General features: G+C 51.6%; 3 protein-coding genes across 3 annotated transcripts; 2 read left to right on the top strand and 1 right to left on the bottom strand.

Moving 5' to 3' along the window:
* Positions 1-983: 983 nt before the first annotated feature.
* Positions 984-4,949, top strand: SLC51B (solute carrier family 51 subunit beta). Its single transcript, XM_039220155.1, has 3 exons — positions 984-1,074; positions 2,097-2,187; positions 4,438-4,949. Exons 1-3 carry the CDS (start codon positions 984-986, stop codon positions 4,631-4,633), a joined length of 378 nt encoding a protein of 125 aa, XP_039076086.1. The 3' UTR covers positions 4,634-4,949.
* Positions 4,950-5,504: 555 nt separating this feature from the next.
* RASL12 (RAS like family 12) lies at positions 5,505-18,543 on the bottom strand. The gene is made up of 5 exons (XM_039220148.1): positions 18,429-18,543; positions 16,466-16,522; positions 10,563-10,636; positions 9,675-9,865; positions 5,505-7,019 (listed from the first exon to the last, which is right to left on the bottom strand). The coding sequence occupies exons 1-5, from the start codon at positions 18,529-18,531 to the stop codon at positions 6,644-6,646; spliced, it is 801 nt and encodes a 266-aa protein (XP_039076079.1). The 5' UTR covers positions 18,532-18,543; the 3' UTR covers positions 5,505-6,643.
* Positions 18,544-24,434: 5,891 nt separating this feature from the next.
* Positions 24,435-26,501, top strand: KBTBD13 (kelch repeat and BTB domain containing 13). The gene has a single exon (XM_039219754.1). It carries the CDS (start codon positions 25,017-25,019, stop codon positions 26,394-26,396), a length of 1,380 nt encoding a protein of 459 aa, XP_039075685.1. The 5' UTR covers positions 24,435-25,016; the 3' UTR covers positions 26,397-26,501.
* Positions 26,502-27,665: the final 1,164 nt, after the last annotated feature.

Raw genomic sequence — 27,665 nt, 5'->3', positions numbered from 1 at the left:
TATTTGGGATTTGTTGGATTAAACAAAATATATTGTCAAAGTTAATTGCTCCTATTTCTTTTCATTTTAATCTGGAGAGTAGAAATTTTTATATGAGTTGTAATAGCACAGGTAGTACAAGAATATGTGCAGTTGTGTGACTGTTTTGAGACTACTGAGGTTTGGTGAACAGTTAGCTTAATATGCTTTGTTTTGTAGGATGGAAACAGGCTCAAATTGCGGAAGGGATTTATCCAGGGAGCATAAGTTCAGGTTCTTCTGTTGCAAATGACAGAAAAACAATTCTGATAACACGCCCAAAAAATTAAAAAAAGGTTATCAGAAGTTTGTGGAGGACTGACGGACAGGCCTAGGAATGGTGGTGGAGGAAGAGGAGAGCCCAGCTCTCTGTAGCAGGAGCTGGCGACTACCTTGCTCTGGCACCTTCTCCTATTCTCAGCTCTGGGTCTCAGGTCTCCAGGAGAGAGACTGATTGGCCCAGGCTTTGCGGGGAGACAAGAGCCTGTGACAGACTATCACATGGCATCAATGGTGAGAAGTGGGACCATTTGCGAAGGAACCAGGGTGACCTAGTGTGTTGGGCTACAGAAGTTGGATGAGGATACTGGGCAGGCAACGATGAAAAATGTTCCCTACAAGGATCCCACAGCCTGCCAGTGACTCAATCCTCCTCACTCCCAGGTCAGGGCTCCTCTCCACACCTGATGAGTCTTAATAAAGATTTGAGTGTCTCCCACTTCTTTGGGTTCTGCCTCTCCAGACTCTGCCTGCCCCGAGTCCCTTGACTTTGCGCAGAGGAGAGCGGGGTTAGGGCAGTATGGGAGGTCAAACTGGGGTTGGATATCCAGTCATGCTCTCTGCTGTGTTTCCAGGGGTCTTCAGGGCTTTGCTCAAGGGCTGGAACCTAGAAGGCCAGGCAGGCAGCTGCGGAGCAAAGGGGCCTATTTCATTGTCAGAAACGTATTCCAACTGTGAGCAAGGGCATGGACCACAGTGACGGGGTCATCCAAGCTAGCACCGTGGTGCCTCAGGAACTGCTAGAAGAAATGCTTTGGTTTTTTCGGGTAGAAGATGGTAAGTGGTAGGGGACTGGTGGGGGGTGGGGGTCTGCTCCTCAACATAGAGTGGACTCTGGCTGACACAGCCTCCTCCTGCAGGCTGCACATGTCCTCCAAGGTGGGGACTGAGGCTGAGGGGTCTTAATTCCCAGAGGGATTTGGCCCAACTGCACCCTCCTCTTCTCAGGGTGCGGTCATTCATTCACTCATATATTTGATCACTCACAAGTATTTATTAAGTTCCTTCTGTGCAGCAGGCACTGCTCTCAGCACTGGGGTTACAGCAGTGAATAAAGCACAAACATCTCTGCCCTCATGGAGCATACATTCTAATGAAAGAGAAAATAAACCGGACACACAACTAAAATGCATAGTATGTTGGTGATACTAAGGAGAAAAACTAAGCACAGCAAGGGAATAGAAGCGTAGGTACTATGGTCAAGGAAGGCCTCACTAAGATGCTGCCATTTGCATAAAGGCTTGCAGGACATGAAATGATTAGCCACGCAGATTATGTGTGGGAAGAACATTCCAGGAAGGAGGAACAGCTAATGCAATAGCTTTGAGGCTGGACCCTGCCTTCTTTTGGCACCATGTGGACAGACCTTATTATCCAAATTCAGATTAGCCACCTCAGGTACTCTCTTTGGGCACTTGTGGAACAAAGTTTCACTGCCACCCCTTCCTTCCCACCCCCAGCCTCTTCTCCTTCCTCTCCTTGCACAGCCCTCTGGCACAACTCTGAAGAGTGTGAAATTTATTTCCACCCACACCCCCCTTTCCACACTACTATCCAACTGCAGTGCTGTCCCTCATTAGATTAGGGCTCCTGTAAAGCAGAAATCGTGCCTCCCAATCTCTCTCCCCAACAACTGAGTCCCTGCAGGGGAGGGGTCTCTCTACAACACCTGGCCTACAGCAGGGTTCGTGATTAGTGCTGTGAGCCGAGGCTGAGGCTGAGCCCAAGCCCCAAATGTGGGTGGGCCTGAGGGGCACCCAGCCTCTCCTCAAGGCTCCGTTCTGTGTGTCCTTCCCTAGCGTCTCCTTGGAATTATTCCATGTTTGCCCTGGTGGGTGTGGTGGTCGTGATAAGCATCATCCTCCTGAGCAGGAGCATCCAGGCAAACAGGTGAGGAGCTGGTCTGGGGGTGGTCTCTGCGGGGTGGGGAAATCTAGGGAGGGGGTCACATACTTGGCTAGCCACCTTCTGGGACAGCAAAATGCAGCTTTCGGGGTCCACTAAAAACACAGAGCTGTTGAAAAGTTAGCAACTGTCCCTGATTACTGCCCCTGTCCCTGGCCATCAATCATAGGTCAGGATCTCTGGCTCTGGAGTCACATAGGCCTGGGTTCAAATCCCAGCACTGCCATTCCTACAAGTGAGTGAGAGATTCTAACACAAAGGGTCTGGGGTAGTCACTGGAATTCTGCTAAATTCCCTGGATGAGAAACTTCCAGGGCTGACTTTTGAGAGCTCCCTGAGGACAGAGGCCACATCTGACTCGTTTCCCCAAGCGACTGACACAGTGTCTGGTTCTAGAAATGATTTAATAAATGCTTGGCTCACTTATCTATCCTCCTTCCTTCCCTCCTTTCCTCCTTCCTTCATTTCTCTTTCAACAATTACTATATACCCACAAGTCATCTCTATCAGTAACTTTCAAACAAAAATAATGAGAATCCCTCCCTCATATCCATATCATGTTTTACAATTTAAAAAGTACCTTTACATTCTCTCATTTGATCCTCAAGACAGCCCTATAAGGTAGGGCAGGCACAAGTTATTTCCATTGTACAGAATAAGGTCATTGAGGATCCAAGGAGGTGTTGGCCTAACTTGTATGCTCTTCCTTCTTTGCTATATTTTATATCATGCATGAATTTTCTTCATACTTCTGCTATAAAGTAAAAAAAACAAAAAACAAAAAAACAAGCCAAGTGCCCTTTGTTCACATTGAGAACTTGTCCATATGAACTATCGTGGCCTCATTCACTGGTCATTCCGCAGGTAAGAGCTGAGCCCCTGCTCTGTGCCAAGCTCTGTTCTGTGAGTGGGAGCCACAGTCACAGGCAAGGATTCAGTCCCTGCCTTATAGAATTTACAGTTTGGCTGGGGGACAAGTGTAATTGAGAGTGACAGATGCTCAGTGTGGGACATATAGGGTGCAGTGGGAGCGCAGTGCTGGGATCTGGGGCCTTCAGCGCAAAGAGATAGAGGGAGGGTGGGCTGAGGAAGCCTTCCAGACTGAGGGACGGCAGACGTCAAGCTTAAGGTACTGGAGGAGGAGGGCCCAGCCATGTGGCTTTGGAATGTGAAGTGGGATGGGGGTGGAGGGAGGACAAGAGGGGGGCAGAGCCCAGAATGTATGGGTCCTGGGGGCCAACCCAAGAAATTCAGGTTCTAGCTCATGGGCACTGGGGAGCCAGAGAACAGCTTTGAATAGGGACATGAAAGGTTAGTCTGGATGCAGAACCTAAGAGGAACTGAAGGGGTGTAGCTTCTAAAAAGGTGGCCTTGTCTTTCTTGCCTTATCCTGTCAGGAGACATTGCCCTCAGCAAGGTCAACTCAGGAGCAAAGTGGCCATCCAGGGGAACAGCAGACAGTGAGCTGCACCGCCTGTGGCCCAAGCAGATTCTGTGGGCAGTCAGCTCTCACCACAGCTCGGTCTCTCTACTATGGCCAGGACGTCTAGGGGTACCTTGAGTAAAACCACCTTCGGGGAGATGACATTTAGGGGAGTTACTGGAAGGAAGGCTGGATCTTGAATGCCAGGTTAAGGACATGGGCAGTCAGGAGCCATTAAAGTGTGCACCCTGTGGTTTTAGAAACATGACTGGTGTGTGGGGGCTGGTCTGGAAAAGCAAGAACCTAGAAGCAGGAATACCAGTTAAGAATTTTCCTGAAGTAGTTTGTCTGGGGATGGGATGGGATGAGGGTGGGGATGGGGTGTGGGGTAACAAGACCTGCACTAAGTAGGATGCAGTCCTGGGACAGAGAATGTGTGGGTTGGAGAAAACACAGAACCTAGAGTCAGAAGACTTAAATGCAGGTCCAAGGTATGTGCTTCTTTGACCTTTTTGAGCCACATTTCACCTTGAAGGGGACTGTGTAGCAATAATAGTTGAGCTCATGGTGGCAGTGAGGATCTGGGGAGACAATGCACTGGTGAGTATAAACTGTTTCTCTGCCAAAAGAAAGTCACACTATCTTGGTTTTCTCCCCCAACAGTTCCCAGACTGGCTGCCCACTGGATTTTCCCCTCCACCCTGCTAACCCACTTGGGAGACCTAATCTTGCCCCAGCCACTCAGTACCCCAGCTCAAGGAACCCTAATTCAACAGTGTTTTCTCTCCTCTCAGAAATCAAAAGATACTGAGGAAAAACAAACCGGAAATACAAACTACAGAACTCCAAGACTTGGCTGAGGCCGGAGCCAGAGAGGACAACAACGTGAACATGCTAAGAGAGACTTTGCTCTCAGAAAAGCAAAATTCAGCCCAGGTGGAAATTGAGTTAAAAGAAAGAGAGATGCCATGGGTTCTCCTTCCAGACCCACAAGAATCGGAGAGCTAGTAGGGGTCCAGAGCACTGCCCCATGTTGTCAGCAGATAAAGTGAATGAACTGCAATCAAGTTAATATTCTGTTATATAAAAAAAAAAACCCTCCCTTTTTATTAAAATGCTTCTGAAGTAGGCATTTGGAAATGCAGAATTTGTTCAAATGGAGGTGGTTCAACACAAGCAGCATGGAACAAAATCGTGAAATCCATAGCCAGCCAGTGGGTCAGGAAGCTGGGCTACGACTCCTCACTTGGTCTTGAGGAGTTCACAGCTTCTTTCTGACCTCAGCCTCTCCATCCACATAATGGGGCTTAAGGCTGGGTTAGAGTTGTTGCTCTTTTTTTTTTTTTTAATTTTTTTAATGTTTATTTATTTTTGAGAGAGACAAAGACAGTGTGAGCAGGGATGGGGCAGAGAAAGAGGGAGACACAGAATCAGAAGCAGGCTCCAGGCTCTGAGCCGTCAGCAGAGTCTGATGTGGGGCTCGAATCCACGAACCGTGAGATCATGACCTGAGCTGAAGTCGGACATTTAACCGACTAAGCCACCCGGGCGCCCCTGTTGCTCTTTTTGTTTAATATATAAATTCTTTTTGAGAGAGAGACAGAGCACAAGTGGGGGAGGAGCAGAGAGAGGGAGACACAGAATCTGAAGCAGGCTCCAGGCAGAGCTGTTAGCACAGAGCCCAATGCGGGGCTCAAACTCACAAACCATGAGATCATGACCTGAGCCAAAAGCAGATGCTTAACTGACTATGTCACCCAGGTGCCCCTAGAGCTGTTGTTCTTAATCCAAGCTCCTGGAATCGCCAAGAGCAGGATTCTGGGCTCAGAATCCCCTTCCCACCCCTTCCTCCTACCAGAGCCATTTCCTTTACCTGCTTATCTGAGGGTCCATGAGAGACTTCCTTTGGGCCAGAAGTCCTGAGGTAAACAGAGTTAGAAAACTATAGAGGCCCCCTGTGCTAACAATGGAATCCCAAGAAACCTGTCCTGATCCTGCATCTGAGCCATGGTGTTACAGTATAAGCTGTGGTGGCAACCCCAAATAATTTACACAAAAATTCCTTCATAAACCAAAAATGCTTTAGGTTCTATCTTTCAAAAGTGAACTTTGAACATTCAGGCCCTTTGCCAAAGGTACTGGGTCCTGTTGGACCAGACTAAAACTGCTCTACTGTGTTTCTGCCTACAAGCCTGGGACAGTGCCCACTGGATGTCTGACACTGCCAGTTACAGGCTCTCTGGATCCTGGATGAGAAAACAAGGGGGCCCTGCTTCCTGGCGACTAAAACACTGGATGCTCACTACCCTGGGCAACCCAGAGCCCCCAGCCTTCTATCCTCACTGAGAGGCAGAGTACTGGAAACAGCCCTTCCTGAGAAGTTTGCTTCTCACAGGATGTCCCATAGGATTATATAAACTAGATTTTACTTGGGTAAACTGTTTGTTGCCTGGGCCTTCTGTGAAGTCAGAAGACAACAGGAGGGCCAGGTTCTGTCCCCCAAAAAACCTGTCGCCGCTCTACCCTTCCTGTCCACTAGGTGGTGTGCTAGGACTTCAAGGCTGCTCCTGCAGAATGTTCTCAGGCCTACTTGTATGCAGGGCCTTCTTGGTGCTGACCATCCATTCAGAGCTGTCCATCAGGGGCCACAGCTGGCCTGGCTGTAGCTGGAGCAAGAAGGGGTGATGGCACCATGATGGACACGGCAATTTCCTTCCACTTTGGCCTGACCCCAGGTCTCCGCGTCCTCTCAGTGGCTACTTCCCTTCAGGGTCTAGGAGCGCAGTAGTTACCATGGAAACCAAGGCCTGGAGGGACTAAGAGCAGCATTCCAGCCTGTCCCACCAGTTCACACAGTAAACTGGGTGTCAGGGACATTACCCAGTGCTGGAAGAAGGATCAACCGTCCGCCAGAGGGTGAGGGCTACTGTTCCATCGGAGGGAAAGCCGGTGGCGAGAAGCCAGCCCCAGTCCTGCAGCCCTGCCCAGCCACTAGGTCTGGGATCTTTAGGGGTGCCCTCAGAAGATCTTGAAGCCCTTCAACAGGGTCAGGGTGGGTGCCTTGCGCTTGCTCTGGGCTCGGGATGACTTCACAGTGACCAGCTTGGCCTGGGCCACGGCAGGCATCTCCTTCAGACTGACGGTGGAAAGTGTGTTGAAGGTACAGCTGGCCAGCCCATGCCGGGCAGTGAGCGGGGCCTGGTGGGGCAGGGCCCTCTCCTCGGAGATGAAGAGGGGCCGGGGCAGGGAATTCTTCTCCAGTTCCCGCCGTGCCTCCCGCACGGCCTCGTGGAAGACATGCTGCACATGCTCAAAGTCTAGGCAGGCAGAGACCTCAAAAAACAGGCACCCGAACTTGCCCGCCAAGGCTGCGCCCTCTGCCTTGGTGACCTGCCTGGTGGGGAAGCAGGGTGAGGCAGGGTCAGGAGCGTGCATCCAACTGGGGCAGGCCTGGGCCTGTGCTTAGCTCCCCACTCGCTGGCTCAGTGAGCTGGAGTCATCTCATCAGTACACTGGGTTAGTGACCTCTACCTCTCAGGGTTGTTAAAAGAATTAAGAAAGACCATTTGTATTTTGTGCCTAGTGTAGTACATAGCACAGAGTCAGTGCTCAATAAATGGTGGCTGACCACACTAAAGCCAGAATTTAGGAACAAAGCTGTGGGCAAGGCAGAAGCTTACTGGCTAGACCCTGTCTGTGGACCAAGGAAGACGGTCATTCCCAGCCCTGCCTCTCTCTGTGCCAGCATGGGTCCTTGGTCAGGAAACAGCCACCCTCAGCCCGTGTCTGTGGGATGGGCTCTAGAGAAAGGCAGTGGTTTGGATGGAAGGGTGTGACCCACAGAGGCAGGGTGGGCGAGGTAACTCAGGATGGCTGTGATCGGCAGAGCTCTCCCAGGTGGGAAGTTTTGCCTGCCTGTCCAGAGGAGAGGCAAGAGAGGGCAAGGGTGGCATTTCATGACAAGGAGGGAGAAAAGGAGGGAACAACATCCATCGTCAGCTTTGTCCTATTCCCCTTTTTTGTGACCGTGAGATTGAATATTTAACTGGGGAGGTCCTGGAAGTTTCGGACCTGAAAGCCACGGGACTCAAGGTGAGAGGGAAAAGACTGGCTCTTGTGTAGGTCAGATGTCCTGAAGGAGGAAGGGGTGAGGGGGACCTGAGGTCTTGAGGCCAAGATTCCATTGGCTAAATCTTGGTGACCACCCTGTACTGCTGATTGCCTCATCTGCTATTCTCGAGGACAGTGGCATAGCCCATGAGACAGGTAGGTACTGGTGGGAAGAGGTTTCTGAGCCAAGGTTAAACTGGAAGGGGCAGGGGCAGGGGGTGGGGGTGGGCTAATTGCCCAGGGAAGTATCAGACAGAGAGTAACTGGGACAAAAAGGGCCAGGAGCAGAGCAACTAGACTCGCCATCCATGGCTGGTGTCCTGTCTGTAAACTCACTGCTTCCTAAGAAACCCTTTTGAAGGAATACTTGGTATTATTTGCTTTTATGATGAGCTCAAATCTACAGATTTGTCACTCTGGGGGCTTGAATTGTGAATTTTCAGAAACTAGCACCCCATGCACGCATACATGTTTGTGAATGGGCAACCCAGGTATGAACATTATCCTCTCTTATTTTGTTGCAGCCTGGTGACAATTTTATCAGTGGTTCGGGAACCACTGCTCTAATCCATGCCTTACCTTTTGGCTGTAAGACAATCATGGGAGACACACCAATGCTCAGCTATAAGTTTTACTGCTCATCAAATTCTAATCCACTGACCTCAGAACTTGATCAAAGAAGGAAATGAAGGTAACTTTAATGACTTTTCTTAGGGAATTGAAGCTGCTTCATTTGAGGCCCATAATCTTTGTTATTTGCTCCCAAAACATTTTTAGACAATCCCTTTGGCAAAGATTAGGACCAAAACAGTGGTCAAGATTTTTTTTTTCTCATAGTGAAGACGATTTACCACAATTCAGTCTGCTGCCCCCGCTTCCAGGCATTGTGGGCTCTTTAATGCCTCAAAGATCACCTTTTGGTTTTAAGATCACACAACTTCCTTCATTCCCTGAGATGAAATTTGTCTTGCTCTGAGGGCTGGATGGCCAGTGAAGGCTCCTACAGTGGTCCCTCCTCATGAGACTGCGCCCCCTTCCCCACTGATTTGTTCTGCACCCAAGTCCCCTCCCTGCTAATACCAGTCAATGGGCCTTTGAGGTGTGGGGAAGCAGGGTGACTGGCTATGCACAGGGAGGGACAGGTGGAAAATGGGTGGGAGACGCCATACTTCAAAGGTGGGCTGGCCACATAGGACAAATGTCAGTGTTGGGAGAAGGCCAGTGGGATTACTCATCAAGTGGAAGCATCATGCTTTCAAGGGCCAGGCAAGCAGCTCAAATCCAAGGAGAGGGTGGAGGTAAGCTATGGGGAGTGGTAAGGCCTGTGGTCAGCTGGAGAGAGCATGCCCCTCCTCAAAGCATTCCAATTCTAGGTCTTTTAAAACTCTGTGCTCGCCAAGCAAAATGCTGCCGTATTTGCTGGTAATCTGCCCTCTGGCCCAGTCTGTGACCTCTGATTTAAGTCCAACTCATTCTAAGAGAACCTGCCCTCAGCACAGCCAACTATGGGAGTGAGCCTGAGACCATGGTCCGGTGAGGAGAGAGCCGGTTGGACCAGAGCAGACATCTGATTACAGGAGCCAATCACAGCCTTTCTTCTCAGACCTGGTATTGGGCACTGAATAACCAGTCAGCTCTGGAGAGTGAGGATGGAATGTCCTAGAGACAGGCAAGAAGGGTGAGGCCGAGAGAGACCACGAAGCCCCGTGAGGATGGAAGGAGTGGTGTCTCTTCTAACTTTTGGGGTCCAAACGCCATGTGGACCAGAAGCTTTTCCCTTCCTGCCCTTACCTGTCTGGAAGACCATGTGCACTGTACCCTTTAATCTAAATTTGAGGGGATTATTCAAAATTAGCCAAACAATCCCCAACGATGACACCCAGCCTTTACAAATGAAGAAAGTAAGCTCCAGAGGAGGGCAAACTGTCCGTGTGCTCACCTGTACTGGGCCATGTCCAGCTTGTTGCCCAGCAGGAGGGCAGGGGAGCTGCGCTGTGTCTCCTTGGCATGCAAAGCAAGCAGCTCCAGGTAGCTGCCGCTGTCCTCGAAACTCTGGCGGCTGTCCATGCTGTACACCACCAGGAAGGCGTGGGCCCAGTTCAGGTAGCGCTCACAGTTCCTGGGGGTGTCCTGGGGTGAAGGAGGGAAGCCTCGGTGGGGGCAAAGGCCTTCACCTGAGGTGCCCCACCCACCTCCCTACTCTCTGGGTCTTTGTATATTGTTCCCAGCAGAGCCCTTTTCAAAGAGGCACTTGAGTGTGGATTTGGCTTGGTGTGAAAGGAGTCATTGTCTTGTGAGTCTCACTCCCACCACCCAGTCATAGACTTGGAGACCTTGGCCTCAGGCACAGAGCCAAGACTCTGGCATGGCTGCTATAGAGACCTGGCTGTCCCTGGGCACCGCTGGTTTTGGGTCAGGTTGATGGTGCCTCTTGGCTTCTGAGAATAACTGGTATCCAGTCCTGGCAGGGGGTGGTAAGCACATAGGGGGAATGGTATACTGAGGGGACCTGGGCCAAGGAAGGCCTCTGTGTAAACTCATGCAAGCACCTGTCTCTGTGTGTACATGAGCATCAAGTCCCAGAATAGAGGATCTCCGAGCTTATGCCAGCAACCATCAGGACTCCCCAGGCCCCATCCCGTCCCCTCTCACTTGGCAAATGAAGACATTCAGGAATGGAGAGGTCAGTGCCTCATTCAGGGTCACACAGCAAACTAGAGCTTAAAAAGTTTACAAACTCCTATCTGAGGCCTCCATTCTGGGACTAGGACACCCCAGGAGGCTGCACAGACTCTCAGCTCTCCATGGGTAATGGGGGTACTGTTACCGGGTCTGCAGTATCCATGACTCTCAGGTGGACAGGCTGGTGGTCCACTGTCTCCTCGGAGCTGTAGGTGTCCTCTGCAACAGATGGTCAGCCAGGTCAGAGGCAGTGTGGCCTGCTCAGTGGTAGACTGGGTCTGAGTCCCCACCTCCCTGGGCTAGACCCTGGGGGATCTATTCTCTGGCTGTCTGAGCTGGGACAACTGGGAAGGCCTTGGCTCGCATCCAAATGGAGAACACAGATAGAGCCTCCCACCGAGCAGAGGCTGCTCTACCTGTCAGGGGTCAGAGCATAAGAGGTCACTCACAGAACATGCCGCAGGAGATGGGATTGTGTTCTGGGTCCAGCCACCACACCTACAGGATGAAGTGTGTAGCCCACAGGTTTGTTTAGCAGCAGAGGCCTCTGGAGCTACACTGCCAGCCTCTCTCCTCCAAACCCCAAGCTTCTGCACTCTCTCCCCTCTGACCACAGCACCTGGGCCGCAGGAAACCCCCAAGGACAATCCTCCTGCACTCACTGGTAGAAGAGACAGGAAAAGAAAAACACACAGTGTGTGTGTGTGTGTGTGTGTTTGTGTGTGTGTGAGAGAGAGAGAGAGAGAGAGAGAGAGAGAGAGACCTTGTTCAGAAGTCCCAAGAAGGTTTTACAAAGAATCCTCATCGAAATAATAGCAGAGGACGAATAATAGCATAGTCGAACGTTTTAGGTTGGAGATGTGGAATCAAACCCAACTTCAGCTACCTTTTAGCTATGTGACTTGGCTAAGGCTTTGAGGCAGTTCTTTGAGGTTCTGTTTCCTCACTTTAAAATGGGGATAACATGATAACATTGGCTAAAATTTTTCAGATTTTACTCTGTTCCAGGCACTGTGTTAAATGCTTGTCCCCGCATTCTCATAGGGCTGTGTGAGGACTGGATGGGCCTCCAGGCATGGGCCCTGGCCCATCATACATGCCTGGTAAAGGACAGGGGACTGTGGTGCTCCAAAACTCACAGGGCAGGTTCACATTCCTAGGTGGTATTTTTTTCTTTTTCTTTGGAAATAATTTTAGACTCGTGTGGAAATTGCAAAATAGTACAGACAGTTCCAGTGTGCCCTTCCCTCTGCTCTCCGCAAAGTTAACACCTTACATAACCATAGTACAATGATCATAACCAGGCAATTGACATTGGTACCATACTATGAACTAAATTACTAACTTAAATTGGATTTCATGGTTTTTTGTTTTGTTTTGTTTTGTTTTTACATCTCATGCCCTCAAACCTGAGAAAGCAACAAATGGCCTGGCATGAAAAGAGGACTTCACTGTCATACTGGCCATCATTCTCCCTATCTCCAGCCTTCCCCTGTGCCACTCATGCATGTGTATGAGTGCACCTGGCCGTCATGTTTCCCTAGGTGCCCCTGTGCCCCCAAGAAGACCCCCGGGCAGAACTGAGGCCCTCTCTGCTTTCTTCCACCTCTCCAACCCTGACTGAATTCACCACCACTTTTCTCTAAGGGCCACTGGCAGTCAAGCCAGGCCTGGACACACGCCAGGTCCACTAGCAGCCAGCAGAAATCACAGACAGCTCCCATCCCCAGACTGTTTGGGGACTTGGATAAATAGCTACTCTTATTCAAAGTGAAAAAAAAAAAAAAACCTAATGGAAAATATGCCCCAAATGTTTAACTATATTTGGTACAAGAAGAGATGCCCCTAGATGCCTAAATCTTGTTCAGATTTTTCTTTATTTTCCTGCCAAAGTTGTCTGATGCACCCCTTTGAGTTGCACCGCAGCCCCCACCCCATCCCCAAACAGGCACTGTGTCCCACCAGGCCCAGGGAAAAATCTTAGTGTTGGTGTCCTGTGGTTCCTCACAGCACAACAGCCTTTCAAGGTTACTGTTAGCACCACTAGAGAGAGATGAAGCCCAGAAGAGGAGGGAACTTGCCCACTGCCACACAGCACACCCTCAGGGGGAAAGTGAACTCAGGTCTTCTAGACTGCACTGCTTCCCCATGAAGTCCCCCTCACCCTCTGCTCAGGGGACCAGCTGATCCTCCAACTCCATCTGGGGAGACTACAGGGGAAGAGCAGAAGCTCCCAGGCCAGCTGAGGATGAGGAACATGTATGGGTGAGCTAGGAGAAGCCTCAGAGGTCATCGTATCTGGCTTCTTCTCCCATGGCAGGTAAGGTAGGGTGGTCCTTTCCAAGTCACAGTAATGTCCTGTCTTCCTATCACCACGTCCTGCTCTCCAGGGCATTCTGGGGTCCTTAACCACATGGGCTTCATAACTCCTAGTTCTAAATAACCACTCTGAGAACTTTCATGCTGAGAGAAGGTTCTTTTCCCAAACTATTTTCCCCTCATTTACACCAATAATAATCTTTTTAAAGGTGCCAAAGGAGCTCTGGTCAGAGTGCGTGTAGGACCGATGCCTCAGAAATGGTGCCTGTATCTTTGCTGGAGCAGGATGAGGGCAAGAGAGGTGAGAAGCTGTCATTCTGCCCTGGGAAAGCCTGGCAAGGTGCTCCCCAGCTCGTCCTTGAGAGAATGCCCTCCTGGGGACCCTCCCCCTTCCTGGAGCACTCAGCACAGGCACAGCCTTTCCACAGGCACTGATTCTCTCAGCTCCTACCAGCAATCCCAGCCAAAAGCCTTTAAAAAGAAATTAGTGTTTTTATTTATTTTTGAAACAAAGGGAGACTGAGCATGAACCGGGAAAGGGCAGGGAGAGAGAGGAGACACAGAATCGGAAGCAGGCTTCAGGCTCTGAGCTGGCAGCACAGAGACCGATGTGGGGCTCGAACTCATGGACTGTGAGATCATGACCTGAGCCGAAGTTGGACGCTTAGCCGACTGAGCCACCCATGCGCAACCCTTATGCAGACATTCCCAGCCACAACCCTTATGCAGACAGAGCACACGCTATTGGTCCCATCTTCCAGATGGGGAAACTGAGGCTCACAGAACCCAGTGCCACACAGACCTCTGATTCTAGGCCCTCTAGAGCATAAGGTTGTCCTTAGTGGAGAGCCACTGGACTGGTATTCATCTTTCTTTGTACCTGAGCTTCTCCATAGGGAAGTCACTGAGCCTTCTCTGGCTTAGTTTCTTTACCTGTAAAATGGAATAGTTGGAGCTCTTCTTTAAAAGCTAATCCTAAAAGCAAAATTCAACCTCATGTTTAAGAGTATCTATGTCATGCCTAGAATTGCACTCCATGCTAGAAATGGGAATGAATAACACAGGTCTTCATGCTCAAGAAGCTCACTTTGGGTTCAAGGAAGACCACTGAAAATGACCGAGAGTTGTTTTACATGTCCCAATGGCTAACACTCCCCTTAGTCTTCTTGGTCTTTCTCTACAGAAAGCAAGGCTCTGGTTCCAGAGTCCCCACAGTTGCTGCAGCCAGCCATGGGAAGTGGCTGGAATGTTCAGATGCTGGGGCAGAATCCCAAGGAGGAGTGGTACCGGCCTCCCAGAATGGCTGACGGGGAGCATCTGGTCATCTCTCCAGCTGACAGGCTCTCAGGCTGGGGTGAGAGACCTAAAGCTGGGGTGACTGACCACTGTGGAGGGCTGCCCACCCCTCCTCCAGACAGTGTGACCACACATTCTAACACTATCAGGTCAGAACTCCAAAATTACTCAATCAGGAAGCCCAAACCACCACTGTACTAGGCCTGGCGGGACCCTGCGGGAAAGGTATGGATGGGGGTCTGGGAGGAAGAAACTGGAGGCTAGTTGCCAGATAAAATACAGGACTACCAATTAAATTTGTATTTCAGATAAACAGCTAATGTTTTTTAGTCTAAGTATTCCCCATGCAGTATCTGAGCTAGGCAGAATCTGTCTTTTGAGGAACCACCCTTGGAAATCCTCATTTTCCCATACCCCTGCTTGTATGCCTTTCCTTCCCACCTCCTCCCTGTCTTCAAATCCCCCATCTGATTTCATCTTCTGGCCTCTCTTAATGCTCCCATGGCCAGCACACAATTACATCCTGTGTCCCACCCCTGTGGGCATTGACCTCTGCTAATTAAGAAGGCTCTCTTCGGGTGCGCCTGGGGTGGCTCAGTCGATTGAGTGTCCAACTTAAGCTCAAGTCATGATCTCACAGCTGGTGGGTTCGAGCCCCGCGTTGGGCTCTGTGCTGACAGCTCAGAGCCTGGAGCCTACTTTGGGGTCTGTGTCTCCATCTCTCTCTGTCCTTCCCCTGCTCACACTCTGTGTGTATGTGTCTCTCTCAAAATTAACATTAATAAAATTTTTTTTAATTTAAAAAAGAAGGCTCTCCTCAGGGGGCGCCTGGGTGGCTCAGTTGGTTAAGCCTCCTATTCTTGATTTCGGCTCAAGTCATGATCTCAGGGTTTGTGAGTTCAAGCTCTGCGTCCAACTTTGTGCTGACAGCATGGAGCCTGCTTGGGATTCTCTCTCTCCTTCTCTCTCTGCTCCTCCTCTGCTCACTCTCTCTCTCCCTCTCAAAATAAATAAACACTAAAAAAGGCGGGGCGGGGGGGGCTCCCCTCAGACCTGCTATGTAACCTTGGCCCAGAAGCCTCTTGGGTCAAATTCCTCTATTGTTCCACCAAGGGGCTGTGTCATAGTGCAGGTGGTCAAACCGAGCTTTGAGAAAACAAATCCCTTAGGGACTGTCAGTGAGTCGCCTGCCTTGTACTCTTGACTTAACCAGGGGATCCCTTCTGCTTTCTCTGTTTGACATCCTGATGGTTCTATTTAAGATGGCCTTGGAAGAAGTGATTCTGCTACTTAGGGAAAAAAATTCTAGAAACTAATAGACTAAAAAGCTCTGAGGTCCCTTCCTGCTCCAACACTGGGATTCAATATTCCAGCATGAACTGAGGGCACCAAGGGGTTAAGGGGCTCTTTCCTTCAGGTGTTACAGTGCACTCCTTCAGAGGCCTCTGTAGGCGCTGCTGTGCTGTGGTTTCCAGTCTGTGCCCCACAGCACGGTGATTCCCCCCCCACCCCCAGCACCGTGATTCCCCCTCCCCACAGCACCGTGATTCCCCGGAGGGCCCTCGAGGTTCCCACAAATGCTTCATTTCATTCTTATGAGCGGAATGAATGAAAAACAATCAAGACTGCAACCCCTCCCATTTTCAAAAGGCTAAAAGTATCCAGATACATCACTTTTCTCAGTGAACAGTTTACAATAAACAAATGTTACAAATGTAAATGTTAAGGAAAAGGGCAGGCAAATGAATATGCATTGTGTCTACTGTGGGTCAAATACTAGGCTAGATCTTTTATATGTGTCATTTCTTTAATGCTTACAGTAATTTTATGAGATAGGCATCTTTATGCCCATTTTGTAGATGAGGAAACAGAAGCTCAGAGAGATTAGGTGACTGCCTCAAGGTTGCACGGCCAGTAAATGGCAGAGCTAGGGTTCAAACTTAGCTCTGACTGATACCAGAGCATCCTTTCCTCTAATATGCCATGATACAGCTACAAAACAAGATGAGTTTTCTTGTGTGGTTCAAAAATGGGTCAGCAAGCAGCATCACTAGATAATTTCTCAAGTGTTTTGTCCAGCTTTTCCGGAAAAGTATACTGAGTAACCATCTTGAAAAATAACACTTAATGGTTGTAGATGTTCTGCTATGTTTGATTTTTTTTTTAAGTCTCATAATTTAGGGCAAATCAGCTTAACTCAGTTTTCTTAATTAAGCCAACCCCCCAAATTGTCTGGGGTGGGCTGTGAAAGGATGTATTTCTGGCACATAGAACATTTGGTCCCATGGGCTGAGTCATCCTGGTGGCTCCTCCCCTCTGCCCCCAGATGTTGCATCCTGGTCAGGCCTGGGCCCACCGCAGTGCAGGCGTGTGCACTGGATGGAGGGGGTTCCAAGTGGGGCAGTGGAAGGATGGGGAGGAGTGGTTCCTTACCCAAGTTGGGGTCATATTCGCTGATAAACCTCCTGGTCAGAAACTTCACGGTCAGAGCTGCAGGAAACAAAAAGAAGCTGGCTCAGTCATCCCCTGCTGTGTCTGGCTACGGGCCCTAGAGGTTGTCCCTCTCATTTTAGGAAGGCCTTATCTAGTCTCTGTGACTCCTGGCTGACACTAAGCTCAGCTCTCTGGGGGAATGGGTCTGAGAACTGGGGAGTTGGTTCGGGAAGCTCAGAATAAACCAGAAATATAGGGAACTATGTCCTCCCAGTTGCATCCTGGCATTTTTTTTTTTTTTTTATGGCAAGAAAAACCATGAGATGCAAGCCTAAGGAGTGTTTTTAAAGACTCAAGCTGAGGGGTCCAGGACCCACTCAACCAGTTACCTAAGGGTCAGTCTGGTAAGACCCAAACTGAAGGGACACATCCTCCACCCTGGTCATGTCGTGACAATTCTGAAGTGTGTGCCATTTATTCTAGTTTTGACTATAAACCAAAGACTAAGAGCTGAGTTGATCAGTCTGTGATCCTCGGGGGGAGTATGAACACCCACGTCTCAAATAAACACATTCTAGTCCTTGGTCCCCTATGTCTCAAGTCTTGGCTCCATCTAGGGCCTCCACACTCATCATGGGTGTCCCAAAGAATGGAAAACCTAAAATGAAATTCTCCCCAGGCTGAATTCATTAACAGCACTTTGATTTTGTTCAGAATTTAGTGACATAAAGCTCCAGGGCCAGCCAACTATTATGCTGGACTCTTAAAAAGTAATGTGATATTTTAAAGAAAATCCTTAAAATTCTTTCCCAAGATTCCTTACAGTGTCATTTTGCAAACTAATACCTAGGGAATACATACTTTAAAATTCAAATTCCTTCATTCATGTAGTCACAGGCTAAACTGTACCAGTGACAGAGCTACAGACACAATTTGATTTTCAAAGGGAAAAGGGCAAATCTTTCCTGTAGGGAAATATGATTCAGAGTCCCCTCTCTGAGTCAGGGGGCTGGTTTCCAAAGTGGAGAGTAGGATACCATTGAGTCTCAAAGAACACTCTGGGGAAGGAAACTGAGAGCTAAGTGAGCCCATGTTGGCCACTCACTAATGGCTGTAACTGGAAAACAGCCCCGGGACTGTGAGTAGCAGGACGGAGGAGTGAAACCTTTTTCTGGGTCTCTGCCTATGCTGACACCCTCACCCCCACCCACCTGGGCTTCCTCTGGGTTAGAGCTGCCGGGACTGGTTAAGCCAGAGTTCAGTGTTGGCAGAAATAATCTCAGGGGCAACCCAAAATCTTGGTTCCTCAAGAACAAGTCCCAGACAACCTGGGATGGTAGTCCAATGAGTTTCCAGAAAGTCAAGAGAGGGGTCTAACTTGAAAAATATGTTTGATAAAAATGCACACTTTGTTCCAGAATCCCATGGAATTGGGGTGGCCCTTCCCTGGAAAATCCTAGTAGCCAGTGACCTCTACCACCTCCCTTCACCCCGGCCTAAACTGAGGAATAGCAAGACTGTAACTAAGATCCTAGGGGCCTGGGCTGGAGGTCGGCGCCTAACATGCCTAACATGTCTCTGCGGTGCTAGTCACCAGGGCCGACTGCTAGGCCCAGGGAGAGGAGATGGAAAGCGGTGAACAGCAAGGGAGAGATCAGCTGAGGACCTCGAGACACAGATACAGGCAGAGAGGAGAGACAACTGGTGTTTGAGACACAGAGGGAAAGACAGGCAAAGAACAGAAGGCAGATGAGAGATGGAGGAGCTGAGAACCAAGTAGAGAGAGAACCAAGCAACAGAGAAACTGAGGCAAAGAAGAAAATCACTGCGTCTCACTCAACCTACCTGGGTGCAGAAAGCCCCAAAGCTAGTGGGAGAGTGCCTGCAAGCAAGTCCACAGCGTCCACACCCGCTCCCCGTCTGTCCGGTCCCAACACCTCTTCTGTCCCGCCACCCAACTCACCGGACTTGCCCGCCCCGCGGCGTCCCAGGATGGCCAGGTTGACCTCGAGGGGCGCGCTCTGCGACCCGCTGCCCACGCGGGGTTTCCCGAATACCGAGGACATGGCGACGCTACTGAGGACACGAGTCCTCTGCCGAAGGGCCCCGAGCCACGTGCCCGCCTGTTGGGGCCCTGGGGAGCGAGTCGCGGGCTCCTTTCACACTCGCGGACTCCTTTCACACTCGCGGACTCGGGCCCATCGACGTCCGCGCGCCGGGCCGGGCGTCGAGAGCGGAGCCGGCGGAGTTCCCGCGACCCCGCCCAGTCGGGCGGGAGGAGGAGCCCGCGGAGGCTGGTGGGCGGGGCCGCCCCGAGAGCCGCCACACTCCTTGTAAGGGCTGCGGGAGCCCCCCGCAGGGCACACTCTCCCAGCTCCCTACGCTGGGAGGGAGCGCTGGCCGGTCGCGCATCCCACGGTAGGGCTCCGCCTAGAAGGCAAAGCGCTGTCACGGCTCGGAGCGCCCCCAGACCCTGCAGGGAAGGACCAGGACCGGAGACAGAGGGGCTCGGGGTTGGGGGAGAGAGGGGAAGGATGTTTCCAGCCTAGTCTGAACCTCCGTGCAATCTCTTCCCACCTGCAAGAAAATCCACTGCTTCCTTTGTTCTACCAAGCTGGCCCCGCCTCCTCCTCCGGGAAGCCTGCCCGGTTCAATTCCCTGCTCTGCCCTTTCTCTAGGTCGCAGTCACAGCCAGCTCAGCCTTGGCACACAACTTCCCCAACTACATTACCCTGCCCTTCGGTGTGGGGACTCTCAGGCATCACTGCAAACTCCAGGCAGAACCCTGACTCCTGGGAAGGAGAAGAGACTTCCTTACTAACATGTCATGGCCAATATCCCACTTCAAGAAACCTAACCCATCCTGGATTACTATTTTCTCCCTGATGGGAGCTAATGAATTGCATGTGATTGTGGCCTAGTGTATAAACGGAGCATTTTATTTATCCTAAAACCTGGCACTCTCTCATGCCTATAATGATTGTAGGATTGATGGATGAGCCTGGTAGGGGTCACCTGTCATTTCTTTTGGGACCTGGGGTACATCCGATCATGATGGGAGGCAGAGCAAAGGGCCTACATGGGGAATCTAACCTCAGCTCTTTCACTAGGTGACCTTGGGCAAGTCACCTCACTTGTCTGAGCATTGGTATCCCCATCTACAGTACTAAAGGAAGGAGAAAATAAACCAAAATCCCATATGTGATTCAAGCCTAAGACAGTGACAGCATCAGCTCTCGGTTCTAGGTCTGAGTACTTTCTAGAACCAGGTGGAGCCTCTCTTTTGTAATATACTCCAGGGTAGAGTGGGAAAGGGCATAGGAGTCACAGAAACTTCTCACTACAGCCTTCCTCCCTCCAACCCCACATCCCCAATTCCCTCTCCTTTCCCCAGTTAATCTACCATCCCACATGGAAAATAATCCATGGAAAGCCAGATCAGCAGGCAAAGTCTGGGGTCAGAGCCTGATGGTAATAACTCCTCAACCAAGAAGGAAAATTCTTTCCCAGGACAGGACGTGAATACTGACTCGGCCTAACTTTATTCGTAGGAGATAATGGTAAACCAGCTGTGTTAAGACTGTTAAGGTATTGGGAAAATTCTGCTTAGATTAAACCCTCAGGTCAGAATCACTCACAGAGCTAATGCTTAAAGGTTTTCCCTTGAGTTGTAGGTGGAGAAAAAGTGGGAGCCAAGTTCCAGCCACCTCCCTGGACTGGTCCCAGTCTTCAGAGGACAGACTGGTTCTGGGACGGTCTATGGGAAGAGAACCAATCTCACTGGAGAACTGCTGGAGAGAGGGTAAGCTATGGATCCCCACAGGCCCAACTGGGTGTAAACCTGGGCTCTGTTAGGTCCCTGCCTGTGGTACTGGGCAAGTTGCTTTTCTTTAAAATTCAGACCAACCAGTAGATGGACACTGTAAGGAGGCAGGTTCCAGGTTGGTGTGTGAATGCTAACCATCTCAACTGTAGTTAGAAGGGACGGTCTTTAGAGGAAGTGAGCCCCCCAACATTGGAGGCAACCAAGGGGGTGACCACTTCCAGGAGGTGTTGTAGTAAGGAGACTCCATCATGACTTGCAAGACGGGACTTGCAAGCTCTCATCTTGGTCAGAGACTATCTGAACAAGTTGCCAGCTGGTTACTCAGCCCTCAGCTGTGACTGGGTAAGTGCCCAAATTCTGCCCCTCCTATAAGGCTTGGGAAGAAAAAGAGTGCACCCCTCACAGCCGCAACCAGTCCCCTTCCCCATCCTCAGTCTCCTCATCTGTAAGCTGCTTGTCCACCCAAAAGTGGCCATTGCACTTATGGACCGGGAAGGCCTTTGGAATGAGCCACTTACTGTCACACCACGGAATAAGCTACTTTGCCCTCCTAGGCTTCAGTTCCTCATCTTTAAAATAGGGATAATATTAAGCATTAGATGAGATAACATGAAAGTGTCCCACCCAGAGCTTGGCCTGTGGCCCAGAAAAACAAAGATAGTTTCTTCCACTCCCCCGGACATGAATAGCACATACTTGTCACCCATCGACCAAGAAGCCAAAACTGTTTAGCAACCAGAAGTTTGGACACTGAAAGTCAAACTAGCCAAACTAGTCAAAGTAGCCCGACCCTCCTTATTCCCTACCCCCAATCTTTGAGGCTCTTATAAGGGGCCCTCAGGTATTCAAAATGACCTTGCCCAGCAGTGGACCTGGAGTGTGTGTTCGACAGACGTCTCTGGAGAGAATGAGTAGGACGTGTACAGGTCTACACAGGTAGGCCCTGTGAAGATTTCCAGATGTCAGGTCCTACCCTTGCCCCCCACCTCCCAGGAGCCATTCCACATAAAGCTAAGGTTTTGGGACCCCTTTGTGACGTCACTGTGTTCCCTGGAGGTACAATATGACAAACACTTCTGTGGTTGTTTAATGACAAATTCTAATGTCAGAACAGAACTGGGGTGCCTAGGTGGCTCGGTTAAGCGTCTGACTTTGGCTCTGGTCTTGTTCTCTGGGTCGGTGAGTTCGAGCCCTGTGTCCAGAGAGCCTGGAGCCTGATTCAGATTCTGTGTCTCCCTTTCCCTCGGACCCTCCCCTGCTTGTTCTCTCTCTTTCTCTCAAAAATAAATAAACGTTGGGGCGCCTGGGTGGCTCAGTCAGTTAAGCATCCGACTTTGGCTCAGGTCATGATCTCACGGTTCATGGGTTTGAGCCCCGTGTCGGGCTCTGTGCTGACAGCTAGCTCAGAGCCTGGAGCCTGTTTCAGATTCTGTATCTCCCTCTGTCTCTGACCCTCCCCTGTTCATGCTGTCTCTCTCTTTCTCTCTCAGAAATAAATAAAACATTAAAAAATAAACATTAAAAATTAAAAAAAAAAAAAAAAAAGCCAAACAGAACCGTAGAAGTCAGATCCAAGCTCCACTTTGCAGATGAAGAACTAAGGCCCAGAGAGGTTAGGTAGCTTTTGCAAGTCAGTGGTAGCGCCAGCATTAGAGCCCGGCAGGAATCCTGACTCCTAGTCCACTGCTCTTCCACAGGCCCAGGCAAATGCATTGCCCTGTGTGCGGAAACACTGCCACGGGTGGCAAGGCCAGCGGTCCACCACCAGACTCAGAGCATCTTGTGGCTACGTCTTCTTTATCAGACTGCAGGCTCTTTTGGGACTGGGGTCGTGTCTCTTCCATCACACACTGGGGACTCCAGCTTAGTTTAGGGCCCACGAGTCCACTTAACAGACCCCTTACTGTGTGCCAGGTATTGTGGACAGACGAGACGAACAAGGCTAGGCATGTGCTCTAGAAAGACTCAGAGTCTGACACAGACACAGAGTCCCCCTTTCCTTGCCCCCACTCTGAACCTCACACAGTATGGGGGTGCAAAGTGGAGAGAGACGTTGGTGTGAGGTCGGGCAGGGCCTGGGAACTCTGTGGGCTGCCCACAGCCAGGATAGTTCCTCGTCCTCTCCAAGTCCCAGAGGGACGCGCACTGTCTGGTAGAGGAAACTCTCACCAGCTGCAGACGACACCCCACTGGGGCCTTGGGAGCAGGGCCAAGGGGCTGATCCTCAGGCCAGCCTTAGAACCATGAACCCCTGCCTTGGGTGCCCCCCTTCCCACTGCCTGGCTGCTGAGGCCAGAGCTGGGTGTGTACACAGTGCCCCAATCCACTGAAGCCACAGAGGAACTAGTGAAAACCTGGGACTGGGAGCCAGCTTCAGCCAGGAAGAGTTGCTCTCCTTCCACTCCTCTCTGGAGAGGGCCAGCCAGTGGCTCTACCTGTTGTGTCTGCCAGTTACCAGGTGCCTGGATAGGCCATGTGAGAATGAACTGTGTCCCCTCGTCCCTTAGGTTGGGCCTGGCAGGAGGCAACTGTTTCCTCCTCCTCTAAGACAAGGCTAGTACTGGGCTGGGGCCTGGGATCAGCAGACAGGGTTCGACCCAGTCCCACATCGTCGTTCATAACAAGGAAAAGCCCATGCCATCTGTAGGCCTCCCTTTCCTCATCTGTGAAATGGGAACAGTTGGACACCTTCTCCCTACCTCTGAGGCCACCAGCAAGGACAGAATCAGGACTGGGCACCATCGAGTCCACTTTCTTCCAAGAGGGCGACTGTCAGGCTTTCAGCCAATGTCTGGCTTCAGGGAAGGAGGGAGGCTGGCAGAGGGCCCAGGATAGTATTTGTGAGGACTCCTGCCCACCCCCTCTATCTCCTCCTTCTCTTCCTGTCTGGTCCCTGGGGCAGAGTGTCCCGGATATTTCTGGCTGCCTCCTCCAGGCCTTTGGCTTCCCAGGCTCACACAAGTGGTCTCCATATCCCTGCCCCACTTTGATGGAGCAAACTCCGTAGGAGTTCCCTGGCAGAAGAGGCACATTTGCCTTGGCCTGTAGATTCATACATGAGGATCTGTGTGTGTGTGTGTATCCTAGCAGTGAGAGAAGTTCCCCTGCCCCCTCTCTACTCTGGTTTTGTCACTTTGAGCCACTCCATCTTACTGAAGAAAGCCTGTAGTTGAACATGTTCTGAATGGCACAGGTCTGGGCCTCAGTTTCCCCACCTGTAAATAAGGTGGCAGAAGAAAATAATAGCTAGGCTCTCTTCCACCTTTTTGGAATGCAAAGTCTTAGCTGGTCACCCAAGAAAGTTCTTTGCAGTGGGGAAAATGCCCTGTGGTGAGCAGCAGGAGGCTTGGGGCTGTCTTCTCCAAGCTACAGGACCCTGGCCAATTCCCTTTTTGGTCCTCCACTGTAAATGAAAGGGTTAAACCATACGGGCTTGAAGTTCCAATTGTGACCTCCTGGCACGAGGTGAATACCCAGCATTTGTAGCACAGAAAGGCAGCAGGGCACAGTAGTCAGGGGAACACTCTATAGTCAGACTGGCTGCAAGCCAGTCCTAGCTCTACCTCTCTCTCGCCATGTGACCTTGGGCATGTGACTAAACTCTTGGTACGTTAGTCTCTTCATCCATGAAATAGAAACTCATGGTGTTTCTATAAGCAATACATGGATAACCTCTATTAAATGAGGGAAAATGAGAGTATCTATTCACAGGATTATTACAGGTATGACAGGAGTCAAAGTGCTTACCAAAGTGCTTGACACACCATGCAAATTGTTAACTAGTATTATTTCACGAACCCTTCCCTTCCCATCTATACACTTATGATCCTCTCATCAGCACCACTTATCTTTTCCCAAGGTCCAGAGCTACACAGCAACGGAGGGACGAGTGGAGAGTAGACATCAGCTTCCCATTCCCAGCGGAAGTCAAGGAGTACTTCCACATTCAGAGGTTTGAAGGACGCTCACCTCTTACACTCCCAGGCTGAACAGGAGATCGAACCAGCCCTGAGTCAGGGCCAGCCAGAGGATCATCCTCAGTCTCCTCGTCAGTAGGCTGCTCGTCCACGCAGAAGTGGCCGTTGCACTTCTGGACTGGAAAGGCCTTTAGAACGAGCCACGTACTGTCAGAACCTGCTCCGGACCCCAGCCCGGTCCACTCTATTTGCTTTACTTGCACCTTTCCCTCACGCACCCAAGAACCTCTGCTACTAACCCAATGGAGTTTTGGGTATTAATCCTGTCCTTGCTTCTTCCCAGCTGAATGACCTTGGACGTGCCATGTAAATTCTCTGCGCCTCATTTTAAATACTTTATAGATACTGTCCAAAACCATGTGTAGGTGTTCTTATTGGTCACAATCCGAGGAAACAAGGCAGAGTTGCGGTACTTGTACAAGAGCATCCAGCCGCTTTAGTACAGGTTAAATGCGGTTATCTTCGTAAGCAGCCCTCACAATGCCCCGCATGCATTAGGTGCTCATTATACGGTCACTTTTGTTTCCATTTCCCACACGGAAGTGAGTGACCCCGCAGGGCTCCCGATGCCCTCGGGCCCGCAGCCATCCAGCCCGCAGGCCACCACATCACATGAGTCGTACTATCTTTAGCCAGGGAGATATTTATATCCCCCGGAAAGTTTTTTTTCCGCTCTGGAGGAAGCCCCAGAGTCGGTGGCCGCTGAATCCAGGCCCCCGGTGGCGGCCCCGCGCCCATCCGGCTCGCCATGCCGCGGGCCCCAGAGGCCTCCCCGGTGCAGGTGTGGGTGGGCGGCCAGCTCTTCCAGGCCGAGCGGGCCCTGCTGGTGGAGCACTGCGGCTTCTTCCGCGGCCTCTTCCGCTCCGGCATGCGGGAGACGCGCGCGGCCGAGGTGCGCCTGGGCGCGCTGAGCGCTGGCGGCTTCCACACCATGCTGCAGGTGCTGCGCGGCGAGCGGCCTGCGCTGGCGGCCGCCGACGAGCTGCTGCAGGCCGTGGAGTGCGCCGCCTTCTTGCAGGCGCCGGCGCTGGCGCGCTTCCTGGAGCACAGCCTCACGTCGGACAACTGCGCGCTGCTGTGCGACGCGGCCGCCATCTTCGGCCTGCACGACGTGTTCCGCAGCGCCGCGCTCTTCATCCGCGACGGCGCGCGCGAACTGGCGGCCGAGCTGGCGCTGCCCGAGGCCCGCGCCTACGTGGCGGCGCTGCGGCCCAGCAGCTACGTGGCCGTGAGCACGCACACGCCGGCGCCCGGCTTCCTGGAGGACGCGTCGCGCACACTGTGCTACCTGGACGAGGAGGCGGATGCGTGGCGCACGCTGGCCGCGCTGCCCCTGGAGGCCAGCACGCTGCTGGCGGGCGTGGCCACGCTGGGCAACAAGTTGTATATCGTGGGTGGCGTGAGGGGCGCCAGCAAGGAGGTGGTGGAGCTGGGCTTCTGCTACGATCCGGACAGCGGCACGTGGGGCGAATTCCCCAGCCCGCACCAGCCGCGCTACGACACGGCGCTGGCCGGCTTCGATGGCCGCCTCTACGCCATAGGCGGCGAGTTCCAGAGGATGCCCATGAGCTCTGTGGAACGCTACGACCCGGCTGCAGGCTGCTGGAGCTTCGTAGCCGATCTGCCGCAGCCGGCTGCGGGCGTCCCCTGCGCCCAGGCGTGTGGCCGCCTCTTCGTGTGTCTGTGGCGGCCAGCTGACACCACGGCGGTGGTGGAGTACACTGTGCGGGCCGACACGTGGCTGCAGGTGGCCGAGCTGCGGCGCCCGCAGAGCTACGGCCACTGCATGGTGGCCCACCGCGACAGTCTCTACGTGGTGCGCAACGGACCTTCTGACGACTTCCTACACTGCGCCATCGACTGCTTCAACCTGGCCACGGGCCAGTGGACGGCGCTGCCCGGCCAGTTTGTCAACAGCAAGGGAGCGCTCTTCACCGCTGTGGTGCGCGGCGACACAGTCTATACGGTCAACCGCATGTTTACGCTGCTCTATGCCATTGAGGGTGGCACCTGGAGATTGCTCAGGGAGAAGACCGGTTTCCCGAGGCCTGGCTCCTTGCAGACCTTCCTTCTTAGGTTGCCGCCCGGCACCCCGGGGCCTGTGGCCTCAACGACACCAGAACTGTGACCTGGGCTGGTCTTAGGAGGGGTATCTCGGAGTCTTCGCTGAACCTGGGCAGAGTCTATAAGGCTGGCCTTTGGAATTGCGTGGAACTTCTGTCCGGTTGAGACATCCAGGTCTTTGGCCTTCTGGTGACAAGAACATGTCCAAGAAATTCAAAGAGTAACAGCAACACCAGGGTCTGAACCTTCAGATTACTTGGGCTCTGCTGAGAGATGGTGGGTCACATCGCCAGTGAGGGGTAGAATTTCAGTAATGCAGGCTTGTATGTGAATGGGCCAATAATTGAGAACGGCTAGGAGTGAGTTAAGTGATGTTAAACTGCCAGTCAGTAGGCAAGAATTAGGCACCTACTGTGTGCCCAGTACAGTGTTAGGCCTAATGTAGTTGTAGTTGCCAGAGGGGTCCGCAAAGCCTAGAGTCTAATCCAAGACAACAAAAGGTTTACACACAACTTGTCTTGATCCACTGAGGGCTAAAGGCAACAGGCAAAACAAAAACCCCACAGAGGAATAAAACAAAGGATTGAAGAAATCCCGGCAAAGGGAAAAGAGGGAGAGGAAAGATATGTAACTGCAGGAAGGAGGATTGTATACAAAGTATATGGAGAAGAGAGGCAGGATAATTAGCTGCTGCACAGGACGTTCAGAAGGTGCAGAGCTCAGAAGAGATGGGGGGAAGCTGAGGCAGGTGGCAAGAGGCTCTGAGAGCCCAGCCTTTAAGGCAGAAGGGCTTGTAGATGGAGGCATTTGGGGAGGAGGCGAGGCTGGGATGGCTTGTAGAGATAATAACTGAGCTGAACCCATAGTGAGATGTGGAGAGGCTGGGGAGGGTTCCCCACATCCCCTTCCAGGATGTAGACTGGCAGTGGAGTGCTCAGTTGCAAGCCTCTTGCCCACTCCCTTATTTGCCATCACCATTCGGGCAGTGGATTGTTAACTTCCATGACTTTAGGTCACTCAAGGTAGGAGCCCAGTCCTGGCCAGGTCTCACTGCCTCATCTCCCTCAGTTGTATCCCTCCTCCACCTTCTGCAGGTTCGTTCTCCCCTAACCTCTGCTCCTGCCATCCTCTGGGCCTGGAATGCCTTTTCTCTCCACCCCCCACCCCTCTTTTGGCTCTTCCCACCTCCTCCGTGCAGCGTTGGCCGTTCCTGACCTTGGCTGCCTGCAGTGCTCATTGGACCCTGACTGACATCATTCTGTGTATGTGTGAGACCTTGCTCGTGTGCAGATAGCAAGGGCGGAGATCCTATTGTGCTGTCAATTGGTCTGAG

The sequence above is a fragment of the Hyaena hyaena genome, unplaced genomic scaffold (assembly GCF_003009895.1).
Source record: "Hyaena hyaena isolate Hyena2069 unplaced genomic scaffold, ASM300989v1 scaffold_15, whole genome shotgun sequence".
NCBI lineage: Eukaryota > Metazoa > Chordata > Mammalia > Carnivora > Hyaenidae > Hyaena > Hyaena hyaena.
Note: the sequence above shows the minus strand (reverse complement) of the source record. Positions and strands in the feature narration are given on the sequence as shown.